Consider the following 17,801-nt stretch of genomic DNA (forward strand, 5'->3'; position numbering starts at 1 on the left):
TGCTGTGTTTAAGATGGACTTAGTTTTTTCTCTATATTCTTGTGGGGTACTGTATGACTATAGATTGAAGTCTAGTATAGAAATGTATACTGGGGATAAAAGTTAATTTTAAATTGTCATTTTGCCTTGTTTCTCTATTCTTGTATTTTTGTGAGAAAATAGGGTGTTATTGGTCACTGAAGGGATCAGGAGAACTATAAATGAGAAGTCAAGCTTCCTTGGTCCTGAAAATTCCAAGTTTCTGTAAAACATTACTCACATAAAGAAATCTTGGTAAAGACAAAGTATGGATGGATTTTGTGGACCAGATTAGTTCCTGGAGGTACATCTCATTTCATTAGTGCTCTGCTTGAAGACTTTTAGTGTTGAATGCATACTGGTTTGTTTTTGGGTTTTTTTTGCTAGGAAAATACTACTCATTTTCCAGCTTCACTCAGCAGATTTTCATTAGATGTAACCACATGGATAAATTTAAGGTCAGATGGTGTTATAGTTGTGCTGGGTCACCAGTTGTGAGAAAGAGCTTGAAGTATTGCAGAGAAGAAAAATTCCCCTCTCCCTGGATAATGTGTCATCTCTTCTCAGAGCCTGTATGAGAGATTGCAACCCAGCACTATTGTTTTGATCTCCAGAAAACCTATCTTAGGTAGGCTTAAGGGGTTTTAAAGTTGTACAGTATTTCTGGTTCAGAGATTTGGATACTTGGATCATTAAAGTGACTTAGCACGTCAGGGGGAAGGGAACATTTGGTGGCATAACATGAACACTTTATCAGTACTTATTTGGGATGGCCTAGATAATTTGTTTCTGACCTCACTGTTTGAGTAATCCAGTCACTTGAAACATATGCCACTGAAACTTTTTTTAATACTGCACCATACTATTTTTAATAGTATAAATGTGCAGGTATATGTAAGTGCCAGGCAGCAAACTGAAACATGTAAATCATCTGATCTTTCCTGGCTTGTGTGGTGCTTGATGATTAAGCATTATGGGGGGGGAAGAGCGAGTGGATATCAGAAGCCTTGTGTTTTCATCCCTGCTGATGACTGTGCCTGGAGATGTTTGAATTGCTTCACTGGAAATTATTCAGATGTTTCAAATTACCTCACCGTGACTTTGCAGCAAAGCAGTGTGATCTGCATGTGTAATAGATGGCCTTCCTCAGTAGGTGTACTGCCGCGTAGAGCTGCAGTTTGCTCCCAGACCTAGTCTATACACTGGGTTTCATACAGCGGTAAATATTTGAGCTATAGCTAGTCAGTTAATTTTGCTGACTTAGCTTTGTTAGTACACAATCACAGTTGAAAAAGACAATTTGTATTCTCATGGTTAATTTTTATTTCCATCTGGGAGAATCTGAACCAGTAAAAGACTTTTACCCTATGGCATAATTACGTCTGTAGAAGGGAGAATATGCTCATGTAACTATACCAGTATAGATACACAGCTAACTCTTAAGTGTAGATACTGTATATCTAATAAAAATTGTGGTGGGAAAAAGTGATTGATGTAGTTGTTGTAGTTTTGTAAATGGTGTCAGCTATGTACCAGCACATATTTCATTTTTTTTTGTTAAATTTCTCATGAAGCTGTGTTAAATAAAAAATAATAATCAACAGTTATGTCAGTTACATAAGCTCAGTTTTCCTCTGGAAAAAAGAAAGACCACACTTTTTTTTTTATATATTAGTTATTTGTTATTTTGTTCTTAAAGGGATGTAGCTGTGTTTGCGAACTCCAAGGGCAAAAAGACTCTAATTTGTTATAGCTCTATATGACTGATGGGGAATGCTGGCTGGCTGCACGTATGTGTCCAGTGATGTCTTAATGTTGTGACCATGGAGTGTTTGGTGGCTTGCATTTCAGCATGACTTTGTAGACGACTGGTTCCTACTGAACAAACAGCCTCTTCATGAAAGCCGCCATAGCTGGCATTCATTGATGCCCTCTTGGGCAGGCTCAACAGACACCAACACCTGAATGGGCACAATGAAAGGATTCCCCCCCCACCCCCGGGAAAATAATGCTTCTAGATGCTTAATTATGATTTAATTAAAAAAATTCTGGTCAGCTGACAGTGGGAGGGAGGGAGAACGTGGGTCTCAGTAAAGAGAGAGGGTCTTTTGTTTGCAAACTAAATTTCTGGACTGCAGTCAATGTGTGCATGCTCAAATGTGGGGCACTGATGGTGCTGCCAGAGGTTTTATGGGAACAGACATAGTTTTCAGGTTGAATGTCTCCCACTTAATTGTTCATATTCAGGCTCCTAACCAGTAAAGGGCATAGTTTTCAAACATGTATATTTTGTCCTAAATAGTGACTCTTTTTTTTTAAAGTGTTTTCTTTATTTACTTAATTCCGGTGTATTAACTGCTTAAGCACTACTGACTACTTATGTCCAAGCAAAAAACAGTACAAAATATTAATTGCAAAATGTTTATTACTTGTATAGAAGGTGTGATACTTTAGTTACATAATACTGCCTCTTGCCTTTTTAAAAAGTTAGAAATAAAAAGGAACAGGACCATTTTCCTGTTATTTGCATTAATTCCTTTAAAGAAAGGGTGGAAACTTATCTCATATTGCTTAATTTAAAATTAGGCATCTATTGCAAATTTTTGGCAACTCTCATATGTGCAAGAGGAAAGGAGAGAGAGAGAAACCACTGCAGTTATGCCTCAGTGCCATAGAAGGGATGAAGCTCATTTCCCCCGTGTCAAATGCTGAGTAGGCAACTGTGCTTCACCGTTGCAGTGCTTTCCAATCTATGGATGTGTATCCTCACATCTGATTCTCAAAAGGTTAAATAATGGCAGTGCTGAGGACTTTCCCCACTTACTGGAAGAGTGTGTCTGCTGGAGACTAACACCCTTGAATGCTTTTCCCTCTTCCCCTTCTCCCCTGGGCTGCAAGAAAAGGAAGTCTATTTTTGTTGCTGTTTTGGAAACTGCTTTCAGAAACTTTCTGCTGAATTAAGTTGCTTAAGGTGGTAGCTTGTGCAGCTGTACTATTTCACTGTAATTCCAGCTGTTTTTAAAGATTGTGTGGTCCCGGCAGTTGGGCAGGAGTGCGTGGGAGGGGGAGGCTTGAAGATGCCCCTTCACTAGGAAGTACTCAGTGTCCCTGCTTCTGTTTCAAAACTGTGTGAAGCATTTGCTTCTTAAGTGGTGATAGGCCTTATGTATTTAGGTGGGATTAACAGTGATTTTGGTGAATAGAGGTGAACCCTGCTTATGCCCATGCATGTGTAGGCTGTAATCTCTTTGATAACTGAGTGTTTCTCTTGAAGATGTGAAGTTTATAGAAAAGGGAGTTTTGGTGCAAGAGGCATCAAGGTTTGCTGTGTTGGTATTCGTGAACCTTCTTATTCCACAAGTGGTTTTTCAGGTGATGGAGGCTGAGTCCTTCCAGCTCAGGGGTGCCCCAGGTCCAGCTGTGAAGTGGAGCCGGACAGTTCTGCCACACTGAAGAGCAGTGGTGGCAATTCTCTGGCAGACAGCTCTCCTGCTGCCTCGTGAGGAGTCTGGCAAGGTCTGGGGCAACTTGCCTGGAGCTGTGGACAAGTGTATCTGCTGTGGACAAGTGTATCTGCTTCCTCCAAGACACTGGAAATATGGTGTGCCCACTATGCTTATGGCAGCTTTTACAGGAGAGATGATAGGCTTTTTTCTAATACACTGGCTGCCATCTGTGCCGGTCAAGGTGGAGGTGTCACCAGCTAAGTGTCTTCAAACAGAACAGTGGCATTTGGACTAGTGTCATGCCTTCCCAAAATGTTTGTGTTAAAAATCACATGTACATCTTTCAGGTCTAAGGCAAAGACCTGCCTCTGAATAACACAATTCAAAACAAACTGTAGATGAGTCATTTGCTTAAGCTTGTTCTTAAGACAAAAAGGTGAGGTCAGGATATTTATGAGAGAAGATGAAAGGGTTTTTTATTTTTTTCTTACTTTTCCTATGAGTAAGTTTACAGACTTTTAATATCATGTAATTTCTTTCAGTTTTTTGTCCTATTAAACTCTGTTTTGCTTTTCTTCTGTTTAGTCCTGGTTGTGTAATGCTGTGAAAAAGTTGCATTGAAGTACTGAATAATGAAATGAGGCTTATACAACATTTTTCAAAACTTATTTGGTGGTGTTTTAATTTTTCTGTTCTAGTGTTCTCTTGTTGTAGACCACCCTCTGCCAGAAGGTTAAAGTTATTACATACAGGTGTGCACACACCACACATGTGGCCTGCTTTTTGGATGTGATTATTTACAGATGAGCTATAATCTTTATCTTTTTTTGTATGAATTAATGAAAAAGTCTACCAGTTTCAGAAAAATGGTGACTCTCAAAGGCAGAAGTCTCCCAGGAATATGCATCAACAATGAGCTAGGAATAATCAAAGTATTTTAAGATTTGATACAAGCTATAATTTGCACAATTGTATTTTTAAAATAGGAGAATGAAGACAGAGATGGCTTGTAGAAGTTTTTAGTAACTTTCTTAATGTCTTGGATCCTTTCTAGCAAGGGAGAGTAAGTTATTTTGCAGTTAGTCTGTAAATATTTTACTTTTCAGTCAGAAAATAAACATTTATATGAAAAAGTATCTTTTAGCTTTAGGATCCTGCCCAAGTCAGACTTTTTTGTTCCTAGTAGGTTTGATCTCAGAATGTGGTTTTTCTTCAGTCAGGTGCATTGCTCTGGCATTGTCTTACCCATTCACCCCTTGAGTCTTTGGTAATATTTGCTAAAGGCTTAAAGACAATGCATTTAATCATTATGTGCTCCCTCATAGTTTTGAGAAGTTGAGAGCTACCAGATTTAGCAAGGGAGGAAAGGAGAAGTCCTGTCTGGACTCACTATTTTTTTTAGTAAAAATGAATTGTTACTATTTAATTATAGGAGAAAGGAGTCAGGTATAAATATAAATTATTTTAGGGGATAAACCAGAAGAGAACTACTGGGTTTGAAAATGAAACCATGTAAAATCTCTCCAGGCAGCTCCTAGTTTTCTACCCTTAAATATTAGGATATGATTAATTTAGTTGTAATGCTTCATGATTATTAGGGGAAAGGGGAGGGGGATATTTTAAAAAAAAAAAAGCTCAAAACTTTCCTAAAAAATGTGAAATAATGTATGGGAAAATATTTCTAGGAGCTTGTCTTTTAGTGGCTTTTCTCATGGGAAGAGTCTCTGGAGTGCAGTGCAGAGCAGACAGTGTTTCATGTGATAAAGGGTACTGTGTAGACTTTTGTTTTAATAAGCCTCTGATTCTTTTTATGTGAAAGTAGCCTTGGCAACATAAATTATTTTGACGGGTACAAACAGATTGAGGAGGTTGAAAGGAAGACGAAGCACAACTTCTGTAGCAAGAAGCAGAGCAGACTAAATCTTTCTTCTTTCCTTCCCCCAACTGGAAATGGATTGGTCATTTCTGAGGTGTCTCCTAGACATTTACTGAGACACAAGACTTTCTAGGCTGGCCGCATGTATTACCACAAGATAATTTCAGACCATGGCAGACTTTAACCCTTTGAGACTTTATCGAGTATTGACATGCTGCACACTCTTTTGGCCAAGAGAAGCACTCCCTAAAGCCACTCTCCATGCTATTTGGGGAATGCTTTCAATGCTATGAGGAGATCTGTCTGGATTATCATCCTGGCCCACTAATTCCATGATATATGGTGAGTTAGGAACAGTGGTGCTCAGAGCTATGGTTGTTGGGAGCAACCACCAGCAAGGAAAAAGCAAAGAAAACCAAGAGGTGGTAGGTCTAAGTGGAAAACAGAATGAGAAAGCTGGGGAGAAGGTGGACAAGGTTTCACTGTAGTAGGTATCTGGATAAACAGGTCTTCTGTCTGTAGTTTGGAGACACTCCCATGTTTTATCTTAATTCTGAACTATGCTGGCCTCAGTTTCAACCAGAGTTACAGAAAGCTCAGAGTATGTGCTTGGCTCCCTTGCAGTACTGAAATGGCCTGGGGAATTGCCTGTGGTTAGTCCTCGAGTCTGGATGGATGTTGTTCAAAGGAAATATGGCTGGAACAGGACCTGTTTGTGTATTAGTTTTGTTTGGGTTTTGTTTTTGAAGGGCCGGACTGGGTAAAAATTGCCAGTAGAGGGGCTGCTCTGTTCCATGTAAGTGTGGGTGGAAAAGGCCCTTGCTCTGTACCTTAACTTCAGCTGGGGGCAGAAGGACAAGGGGGAGATCCCGCAGCTACCTTCTCGCCTGAGTCTGACTTCTTGGTGTTGTGAGCAGCAGCCATGGGGCACCAGCCTAGCTCCCAAACTGGGGACAGAGCCAGCAGCAAGCAACACCTGTGACAGTGTCTGTGCTACCGCCTGGCAGACAGCACTGCAGCCTGAGGTGGAGTGGAGGCTCTGGAGGGAGCAGCAGCAGTGAATGGCATCCAGCAGCCCTGACTCACCTCCCTCTGCTCCCCACACTCTCCTGGTTTCTTTCAAGCTGTTTCTTCCAACGAGCAAGGGGGCAGAGTGAGAAACATTGTGCCCCCAGCCTGACCACCACAACATGGTAAGAAATGCTTGGCTCCATCCTCTTATCGCAAGAGATGCACCAGGAGCTTGTAGTCTAGAGTCAAAATCCGGAGTGATCTGGGTTAATGTGAAACTGCTGGGGATGGCAAAGAGCACAGCGAGACCAGTGTTTTAAACCTCCTGTCTGTGCTGCAGTCTTGATAGGCATGCACTCCAGTAAACAGGGTATTTCCTGTCTAATGCAAATGGTTTCTGCAGGGTTATCTACTATGCAAGTCAAGGCAGTACTTCCTTTGGTTAACATTTCCAGGCTATTGATGCTTTGATCTTCACAGCTGTGATGTATGACACTTTTTTTTTTTTCACATAGCACTTGTTATATATTATAAACGCATCACTGTGGCTCCTGATTATTATTATTTTTTTTCCAGTGAGGTGTTTCTGCCTTTTTTGCATCTCCTGAATTGTGCAGAATAAAGATAATCATACTGAGTGATGATTTAGGCCAGCCCTGTATATTTCTCTTCTACTTTTGGTACTAGCTTCCTACTTATCTTTCTATTTTGAAAGAGTAATATTTGTGTGTCAAGGAATTTAGTTAAGTATCTCAGTATGATAGCAAACGTGCTGTTCACCTAATAACTTGGTTTATGTCCCTTCCCAGAACCCAAATAAGATTAAAAAAGAAATTCAAGAAGCAGTGGGATTTAAATGATCCGATCAGCGTGTTCTCAATTGGTTGTATGATACAAAGATGCAGAAACTGCGTTTTGTGGATAGTGAAGCAGAATTGTGCAGTGGGCTGGTTTATGATCCGGAGCGTTCTTTTTGTCTGCTCTCCGCTGCCTGCCCACTTTGTGTGCATTACAGACTTTATCTTGTATGCAGCTGTTTTATGAATATTGTACAACTATGGAGTCAGTAGTTAGCTTAATACTCTTTTTTATGTTACATAGTTAAATATTTATCTCTATTACAAGTTAAAACTGAATCAGTTGTTTTAGGAAGGAACAGAACAGATAGAAATACACCATTTTAGTTCTGTAGATGGAATTCAGATTTCTTGAAACTCTACTGAATTTCTCCTGTGTGAGGAGAAAAATTATGGATCAAAATTGCTTAGAGTAAAAGTAAGAGCAGTCGCTGGAGTTGAATACACTGAACGCGTGTCTAACTAGCAAGTATAGTTGAAAAGGCTTAATGAAAGACCTGTTTATTTGCTTTGTAATACACTGGAGGGATGGGGATTGAGAGGCCTTCTTACAGCGTAAGAAGTCTGTCTTTGTGACGGTCTTCCTCAGGTCTGAACAGCAGAAATTTGGCAGATATTTTTGCAATCCTGTGATTTTTCTTGGCAGATATTTTTGCAATGATGCTGTCTTGCATGCATTTGAACCCCTCAAGCAGTTCATGCAGAGGGTGATCATGTGTCCAGTTGGTTGCATTTTGAATTTTATTTTCCCTGTGGATTTTTTTTAGAAAGATGAAGAAAAAAGCTGAGGTCTCCTCTTTTGTATGGTTGAGGAAAGATGGAGTTCTGGTGGAATGGTTGCATGCTGGTAGGTGGTAGTAATGGCAGAAAAAAGGTGTTGGACACAAATGCATGAGTACCTAGAGAGGACCCTTGGCTTACTGTCCATGCATACCTGGCCAATAGCCAAAACTGAAACGCTCACTGTAGTGTCGCAAAGATTCGGAACAAACTCTGCCAAACTGGGGCTGCCAGCAGCTGTATGCTTCATCTTGGTGTGTCGTGTTCATTATGTTTTGACAGCACTCTTGTTTCTTCAGACTAAAACTGCCCTCATTTAAGTTGACAACCTTAAATACAAAAGAGTAAAACCTGAATCCCTGCATTACAACAGTTAAAATTTAAATCCCAAGACCCTTTTTTTCCCCAGCTCATTAAAGACTGATATAGAATAATTAGTCACAGAGAGTGGGATATATAATAAATAGAATGTTTGGCTGTATGTATAATGTTTTAAATATAGGATTATATATATGTCTTTATATAAATATATGTATATATTTATATAATGTGAATATGAATGTATATATGTATGTGCTTATATACATATCTATATGCATGCACCAAATTTGGAAAGTGTATATGCAGACATAGTTTAGTAAAAATATATAGAAAATAATGCTAGATGATACTAACTGAATATGAGTGTGGAACATTGAAAGCCATTAAAAGAACAAAAAGAAAGTTCAGGGTGTTAGTGATGGTATATTTTAGTCACATTCAGATGGCTTGCACATTTCTCTGAATGATTGTAGCACCTTGAGAATTTACCTACTTCAGTCTAGGAAATATCTCTCAAAATTGTAAACCTTTGTTTCCTTACTCTTCGGTCTCTCTCAGCTATAGGGTAGAACAGGGCAGCAATAAGTAGTACTGAATAGAGCCTCTGGGTTTTGCTCATGTAACCCTAATTCCACAGTATTCAGAGAGGAAGTCTCTTGATTGATTCATTTTCCTTTATAAAAAGTGATCTAGGTGTGAAACTACCATTAACTGCAGGCCATGCATTACTTTGACTTTCTAGATCAGGAGATGCTTCATCAAATACAAGCTTAAAGGCTCCTTTTCATAAGGAAGCTGCTGCAGTATCAGCAACGTCATCTCTTCATGGCATCTGGTTTTTGCATTTGTTCGAGTTAATGTCCCACAGAACTTGCCTGGATTCTGGAGAGCTTGGAAGTACTCACCAAATTACTTTTTAATGCAAAAGGCTTCTTTTTTCTTTAGAAGAAAATAAAAACAAAAAACCCAAAGCAAGCTAAATTCCTCACTTTGAATGTTAATTTTTTTTAAGTCAGTGCTGTGTGCACTGTTGACTCCTTAGTGTTGCTGTTCATGAGGATAATAAGTAACTATGAAGTCATATGTTAGCTAGCTTCATAATAAGTTAAATATAACTGAAATATAACTTAAATTTAACTTCCCTGTATAAACAAAGTGGCCGCATCTCAAGTCTTGCTAGGGACAGCATGTTCCTCCTGAGGTAGTTTTCAGCTGTGCAATTTTAACATGAGAGAAGTTATAACCACCTTTTCTATCCCTAGAGCCTTTGTGGGAGTGCTGGTCTTGCATTATTAGGCTCTCTTGTGTCTACATGGTCAGGCTGTACATTCTGGGTACAGCAATAGCTTAATTTCTCTGCACTTGTATTAGCAGATAAAACATTTTCTTTGCAGCTTCTCTCAAAATATGAGGAGTCCCCTTTTAATCTCTACCTTCAGCTAAACCACTGTGTTACGCTAATACTGAAATTAAGAAGCTGTGTTGCACGGTAGTGCTGTGCTCAGCATAGCCTGTGAAAGGTGGTGAACTATCATAATAGCTTACAGTCCAAATCCATCTTCATTACAAGTATAAATATTAGTAATTGAGGATGTTGAAATGAAATCATTATAAATGATTAAAGCAGATGCCAAATTTCCCATGAAAAGCATGGCAAGTGGTAATCTCTGTTGATATAGCCTTCTTTCCCTGCTTTTGGGGGGGGAAGCAATTAACCTTTATTGCCAGTAATTTGCTCACATATTAGCCCTCATTCTGAGGAAGAAAATTCTATTTCAGTGCATGCCTCTCACAGTTTTTGCTGTTTCTTGATTGCTCTTATCAGGAAACCTGCATTTAATATTTCAGCTCTGGATGAAGTACTGCCTGTCCTAGAACTGGATTTCTTCACCCTGGAGAACTTTTTATTCTGTTCAGTGTTTCCAAAAGAGCTTGTGGAGTGTAGCTCTATTTTAATGGTCATACTAGTACTTTTGTCTTGTGCTTTGCTGGTTTCAATCTAGCAGTTCCCATCATCTCTGCCCAAATGGCTTTTGCCTGATACGGGAAGAATTGTGGCTATTTAAGGAGCAAGGTAATCAAGCTTCATGCAATTGGATTGCATCTTTCGGCAGCTGTAGTTCAGCCTTGTTTTGTGATTAACCAAGTTGAGCACAAAGCACTTTTTATGTAGTGTCCTGTATTTGTTTTATCATGAATACTTCTTATGGGGAGCGTTGATCATCTGTAGCGGCTGGAGGAGGAGAAGTGACTCAGAGGTTAGTGTGTTGGGCCTGATACTGGAGCTGGCATGAAGGAGGAATTCCCCAGCAGTGAGATGTGGTGAGAAGTCAGGATAGGGAGAAGAGGTGTGGGTGGGCAGGAGCGTCAGTGGCGGAGAGCAGGAGGTAAGGCAAAACCTGTCTGTGGGGGATTTGGAAACCAAATAGGAAATTACGAATTGGATTCCAAGATAAGGAACAGTGCCAGTAGTCCAGGGCACTGCTGATACAGTGTAATGCCACCTACTTCCAGAGAGGTAGTCATCCAGGACTGCCATTTTAAGTTGTGGGCAACAGACTAAAGTCCGGGAAGGATCTTCCTGGTGCAGGGAAGAAGGCAAAGGGCAAAAAATGTAAACTTTCTATTCTGTTTGAGTTTTGTGTGCACCCCAAAATTTAATTATTGTTTAACATAACTGATTTTTTTTTTCTTTGTTCTCCACTACTCTCTTCTTCTCCTTGGAAAAAGATGGTTTTCTTTCTCCTTTTTTTTTCAGTGCTCTAAACCCTGTGTCCTATCTGCTCCCTGGCTTGCTAGTCTCTTCTCTGTCCCATGCAACCCGATCACAATGTGAAATCCAAGGCTTAAGAGAATTGCATTTTGAAGGTGTAGCACTCTGTGGTTTACTAAAGTTTATGTTTCCCTAAGTTATCATCCTTGTAGATTGTTCCTGCACTGCTATAACACTTTCCTGCAGACAAAGAGGCTTTCTTTCAGGGCTGCCTCTTACCAGTTGGTTTATCTTGTCAGATTTGAATGGGAGAACAATAGTTTTTTGAAGACAATAGAGGGGAAAGTAACTTGATGTGTTCAGAAATCTAGGAAAAACGATTTTGTCTACAGAATGGCTTTAACTTCTGAGATTCTTTTGTATACGGAAGATTGCCGTTTCAAGGCTAAATACAGTTCAGTAACTAATGCTTCAATACTTCCTTAGTGCGACCCTGCTTCCCATTTGCGGTGTTCTAGCAGCTTAGATCATCTTTCAAGGTTCCCTGAAGATTTTTTTTTTTCACCCACAAAGAACCTCTTCTATAATAGCGTTATTCTGGGGAAGGACTTGTGTTTCACAGCTTGTACAGGATGGATAACATTGTTTCAAAATCTTTGTGAAACAGCATTGAAAAAACAAAGCTACAGAGAGAGCTCTAGGATTAATTTGTCTTTTCATGCAGTGATTTGAGTCTTCCCTTACTGTAAGACAAATAGAGGAGCCTTCATATTTTTTATTTTCTATTTCTCAATAGAACATTTTATTTGGGTGTGATAAAAGATAAATCCTGCATACAGCTACAGCCACGTCTAAGCAAATAGCAAAGATTTTTTTTTTTTTAAATGGCGGTTGGGGGAAAGTTTTCTCGTTACGTAAGATCTTGATATTGAAGGTTCATACTCCCCAGAAATAATTCTTAAAAATAATCCTCCCAAAAAATCAGGATAACTTGAATTATATATATTTGATAATGATTTGTGGAAAGTATTGCACTAACTTCACCTGAAGAATGTGAAGTTTGAATTTTAAGGTAAAAGTGAATACAAGGCAGTCATTTATTTACATAGGAAATTCTGGTATAAAAGTCTCAATTCCTACAGATAAGGGCAAATGATACTGATAAACCTGTATCTGGAATCATCTTTGTAGCAAAATCAGTGAGGCCTAGAATTTGTTGAAACTAATGTTAATTTTGCTGAGAACATATGCAGGGATTAGATGCTTAAAATGTATTCCCTCCTTGTGACAGGAGATGTGGTGATCCTTTAGATCCCAAACTTTAGCCATGCAAAGCTGCTGTAGTCATGTAATGGGGGTCTCTTAACCCCAGCCTGCACCACAGATGCAGTAGTGATATCATCACATCATTGTGGATAGATGCAATCTGTCTGTCCTCCAAGGAATGTCTAATGAATACCAAAAGTTTCTACTGGGTTCAGTTTTAGATTGGAGAGTTACAATGAAACAGTTATTCAAGTTTTTAAAAACAAGTGTAGCAGGTAAAGTGAGGCTTGTCATAGTATGATACGAGAAAAGTTACCAAAAATACAGTGACATTGGATTAAGCCAAAAGGAAGAATTTGGACTATTCTTAGATAAGAGAAGAATTGAATATGACTCTTCAGCTGGACAAAATTTAGAGATGGGGGAAACAATACAACTTTGAAATTGTTGTCTAATGAGATTTAGAATATTTGCTCAAGTTCCATCATTTAAGAAGTAGATTAAGTGCTGAGTATGTTAAAAATATTTGTAGAAAGCTGAGCTTAATCTACACAGATTCCTAAATAACACATGTATAAAGTTTCACACTTAAAAAGTTCTCCCTGTTTGTTCAGCTTAGAAGTTGCAGTGTATGTCTTAAATAAGTTTTGACTTTTCCAGTGTTCTAAATGTAAATCTTACAAACATTGCATGCTTTCTTTTCTTACATAGATCTGCAGTAATGATAAGTATATACTCATGAGTTAACTCATTGTTTAATTGATTATAATAATTAAGTTATAATGGCAATTCATTGTGCAGTTCATGCAAATGAACTTTGCATTAACCCGTTAAACAGTTGGGAATGGCACTCTTGCTGCTTCACAAAACATTGTTAAGGGGAGACTGGTCTTAGCGATTGACTTTTTTTGCATATTGAAGATACCTTCTATACTGCTTTCATACCCAACATTTCCTCTGCCTTTGTTTTTCTTTTTTATTTTCCTTGTTTTCAATATTACTTTGGATTACTTTTGAATCTGCTTTACTTAGCTGTTTATGCTATTAAAATCCATCCTTTTTGCATTTTGTTCTGCTTACAACCTAATCAGTTGTGCTTTCTGGCTGTTACATAGAGATCATAATGTTACAAAATTCATCTTTGGAGACACCTACAAACATGATTTGAATCTGCTTCCATTGGAACCTACTGTGTTAATGAAATGGTTTTATGTATGAATTTTTCCCTTTTAGTGGTTTTGAGTTTTTCTAAACCTTTACAGAAAAAAATTCTGATTGTGGTGCGGTAAACATTAGCATATGCACTTAAGTTTATACACAGTTATGGTCTCTTTGACCTTAAGATACTATTTTTGTTGTGCATGAATGTTTGCAGTGCTGGGGATTTATGTTTGTGAGAATCTTCATTATAGTGGAAAAAGGAAAAAAGAAAAACACTTCTGCCAACAAATATTTAAAAACTGTATGATGTATTTAAGAAAAATAACTCCTTTCCCAAGTTTAATAGATGCGTTAATTTACTATTTATCTCGTCTAATGATATTGTGATATGGGAAATTAGTGGCTTTGCAGATGAAAAATTTATGAGTAAAAAAATGCATTCATCATCTTAGGCATCATCTGTTCCATTGACAAAAGGCACAGATGTGAAATTTATTTCAATAATTAGATCTATAATTATTGATAAATCATTGCTTTTCATGGCATGTGATTTGGAGCTACAGTTCATGCATGATTCTAAGCTTGAGACTTTTTCGCATTATGCTTGTGTATTTTTATATATCATAAAAAGTGTATGCCAGAGAAAAGCTGCAGTCAGGGAAGAACATTTTGTAAATGACTCTGCAGGGGAATGCTGGTCTTTGCACAGAACAGCAAACGTGCAAGCCTGAAAAGTATTCATGGTGCATTTTCTTTGGAAGCTGCTGTCTTTGCCATTATCCAGTATGATCATAGACTTCCTGGACATGCCTACAAAAACAACAATAGTGCTGATTTTTAATATGGGACTGGGAAGTGAAGGAACACAGTAGCAGAATCTCAAAATGTCCATATATGGTACATGCTGTATTTCTGATGCTAATGTTGTCTTTCCTCTCTTTTTACCCACAGTTGTAGAACAAGCAACAGGAAGAGTTTGATGGGCAGTGGCCAGTCTCCAGCTCTGCCTCGGCCTCATTCACCACTCTCAGCGCATGCAGGTGATTTTATATCTATGCTACTACTGCTATTATTAAATTCTTAAAATGTCTATATAAGGAAAGGAAAACAGACAAATTCTCCTTCCCACTACTCTTCTTTCCACCATTTGTAATAGCAAAAAGTTGCATATCATTCTGTCCAAATTTCTGTTATGTTTAGATCCATAAATCCTATGTTATGGTGAGAAGCAGTCCAGAAATACCTCTAAAATGGATCATGTAGCTATTTTTTTGTTTCCTCACCTTACACTCTGATATTCTGATGCATTTTCTCCCCCGCCCCTTCCCTTTCTGGGCCTAGTTCAGTGTGAAAAGGATATAAAATAGCTTGCACACATGGTAAAGGTAATGGAGTCGAGAAGTCGGTGAGTAAGGTATTACATTCTATTCCTAGTGCTTTTGCTCCCTAGGATTTATGTTGTTAGGCACATTGCTGGAAATTTCTGTGCTTCACTTTGCACAGCAATAAATGGATGATCATTTTGTTTTGCTTCTAAAGCACCTGAAGCACTTAAAGATTGAATGAAAGTCTATAAATAAATATTTTATTGATGATTGTCTTAATTTTAAAATGAAACATTTTTAGCATATCAAAACCCATTTCCTCAAAGTTTTATTGTCTCTATGTTTTTTGGGTATTGTCTGTAACTACATGCCAAAACGAAAGCCCAACAACCAATCCTTGTATAGGCAATGACACTGAATACTTTGGAGAACTGCTCTCAGATGGATGCTAAAAGAGAAGGTACAGAGTTTCAGTTGAACTTTTGAAGAGGATGGTGAGTTTAAGGCATCTCCAGTTTTCTTGTGGCAGCAACATTATTAGAGAAAATATGGTGGTGGTTTTCACTCTGAGCAGCAGGCTATCACAACCAGGAACCCAGACAACATGAAGATTTGTGAAGAGTTCAAGGCGGCAGAGCATTTAAAACAAACAAACAAAGAAAAACATGTTGCAGACTATTTTAAAACTGTAAAAAAGAAATGTCGGAGTGTTTGGGATCCCTCTCTGGGTCCCCCAAATGCAGAAATCGCCATTTGGAACAGAGGATCGGTGATCACCATAGACAGAGGCTTTAGTTGTGCTCTGCTGACTTGATGAAAGCAATAGCAATGCTTGCTGTGAGAACTAGCATGTCTGCTGCTATGAGTGACTATACCACCTGTTTGGAAACTGATGGCTTAGACCAACGATGCCTCACAGACTTCAGAAGTATGAAGTGACCAGCATGGGTTACCTGGGACCTGAATACAGGTTGTTTATATGATAAATGCTGAAGAGTTTCTGTCTGGCAGTGGACCTGTGCTTTCAGCAAGTTACTTCATCTTTTTGAATCGATTTCTGAAACCATAAAAGGGGAATAATATTGCTTATGTCACAGCTGTTGACAAATAGGTCTAAAGGTGGAAAACTGATACTACAAGGATTAAGACAGGTTAAGTGTAAGCTGTTCTTTTCCTTAAACTCAGCAGTATGTACTGTGTATTCAAAAACCTATTGTGGAAATTTGGCAACTTCTCCAGTTACCCAGGATACAGTAGGTTCTCTTAATGCTGATATGTTCTCCCAAGGTATGTGTGCTGAACACTTCAGCAGCACTCAGAAGTCTCATTTATGTGATGAAAATTGGCAGGTGTATGGCTGCCTCTGTTATTAGCTTGCCTCTATGTATAGTTAATTACAGTAAATATTCACACAACCATTGGCTCCTAGCTCCGCTGCCTAGTGTGCCTAGACTAGTCCCCTGAAGGGGCAATTTGAAGTTAAAACATGCTCAGAGTCACCCTTGACAGGTTTTCTGCTTTGTCTAGTGATCGATTAGATACTGCCTGGAATTGACTTGGTAGGCAAAATTGGTAGGCAAAATTTTTTTTTTTTCTTTTTAATTTGTACCTTGAATCACTGTAAATATAATCTTAATTCATGCAAATAAAAAAAAAGATGTGGTTAAAAGCACAGCAAAGCCACGTAAGTTAGGAATTTTAATCTACATATACAGTAGGAGTTCAGTGTGTCAAGTGTTTAATGTATATAAATCCTTGGTAGCCTCAGTCTTAAGAGACATTATGGATTTTTAGTGATGCTGCATTCTTGTGTTGTCAGAGCCACCACGTCTTACTTGCACTGGCATCTGCACACTCAACTCACCTCCCTGCTCTCTGTGGCCCCCTGTACTGCAGGCCTGGTTTCTTGCGAAGTGCAGCAGAGGGATGTGACAAGAGACAGCATGTGCTGTACAGCCTGCTAGGTTTATTCCTCTTGGCAGTCCTTGGCTGGGAGGGATTGCTCCAAGTCAGAGAGGCCTGCTTGACTCCTTTGAGAGAAGCTGGTATATCTCCTGTCCACCTAGATTTTAGGGTCTTTTTTTACTACATCTGGAAAGTAGCTGGGAATGGTGAGATTCTACTAGAAAAGTTCTCTAAATCAGAAGTGTTTATTATGCAGCCTGCACCAGACCTTCTGCCAGGAGCATGTACTACAAGCTCCAAGTCTCTGAGGAACTGGAGATGACCCTCTTTAACACCTTCACATCTTTCTTATTAGTGTTCATTGTTGGAGGAGGAAAAAATGGAAGCAGAAGAGGGAGACGGAAATAAAATAGTTTCCAATCCTAGAGGAGGATAGAGCAAGCTAAACGTGCAGCAAAGTATCAGTGCTTGCGTTCACTGAAAACAGGACTATCCTTGGCTGAAGTGTGGTAATAACATGCAGTTTTGGCGAATATGTCCCAGTAGGATTAAGCAGAATATGGAGGACACTGGAGCGATCCTGCTCTAGAAACGTTTTTCTTGCATGTTGTCAGAGTTCAGTTTTGTGCAAGGAATCTGCGCAGGTGAGTGTAGGTGCAACAAATTAGGCTGCTTGGATGCTAACAGCTAATCTAACTTCATGCGATGTTGCACAATTTTTTGCTACTGGGCTCTCAAAGGAAAAAACTGATTCTTGCCTAGCAAGGGGCTGAGTCTAACTGATGGTAGAGCTGAGAACTCGAGCCTTTGAGGACTCCTTCAGTCCCACTTGTCCTTAGAAACATTTAGCTCCTTCACATCACACCTTTTGATGGGTCATTCTTTTCTCACTAGGTTCTATGCAGCAGTCCTCCTGACTATAGGAGGAAGAGAGAGGTTGCAGCAAACCCAGGCTGTCAGCTTTCCTAGCTTCTTCAGTCCTGTGTCATCTTCTCAGCATCTTTATACATGCATTGAGAGCTATTCTCTTCCCACTTTTCTCTTGTTTCTGTTGTGTCTTGTCTTTGTTACCTTGCTTCCCCCTTTAGAAAAACCCTAGCACACTTCAGTGAGTCTTTAAAA

At 39.0% G+C, this 17,801-nt stretch overlaps 1 protein-coding gene across 5 annotated transcripts in view; it reads left to right on the forward strand.

Annotated features, from left to right (window-relative positions):
* The window catches only part of MAST4 (microtubule associated serine/threonine kinase family member 4), a 306,287-nt gene that overhangs the window by 211,912 nt on the left and 76,574 nt on the right, over positions 1–17,801 (forward strand). For all 5 annotated transcript variants that reach the window (XM_072858736.1, XM_072858737.1, XM_072858739.1 and 2 more), the window contains one exon: positions 14,401–14,489. In XM_072858736.1, coding sequence (XP_072714837.1) covers positions 14,401–14,489 — 89 coding nt within the window. The remainder of the gene's footprint in view (positions 1–14,400; positions 14,490–17,801) is intronic.

The sequence above is a fragment of the Ciconia boyciana genome, chromosome 4, assembly GCF_034638445.1.
Source record: "Ciconia boyciana chromosome 4, ASM3463844v1, whole genome shotgun sequence".
In the NCBI taxonomy this organism is placed as follows: domain Eukaryota; kingdom Metazoa; phylum Chordata; class Aves; order Ciconiiformes; family Ciconiidae; genus Ciconia; species Ciconia boyciana.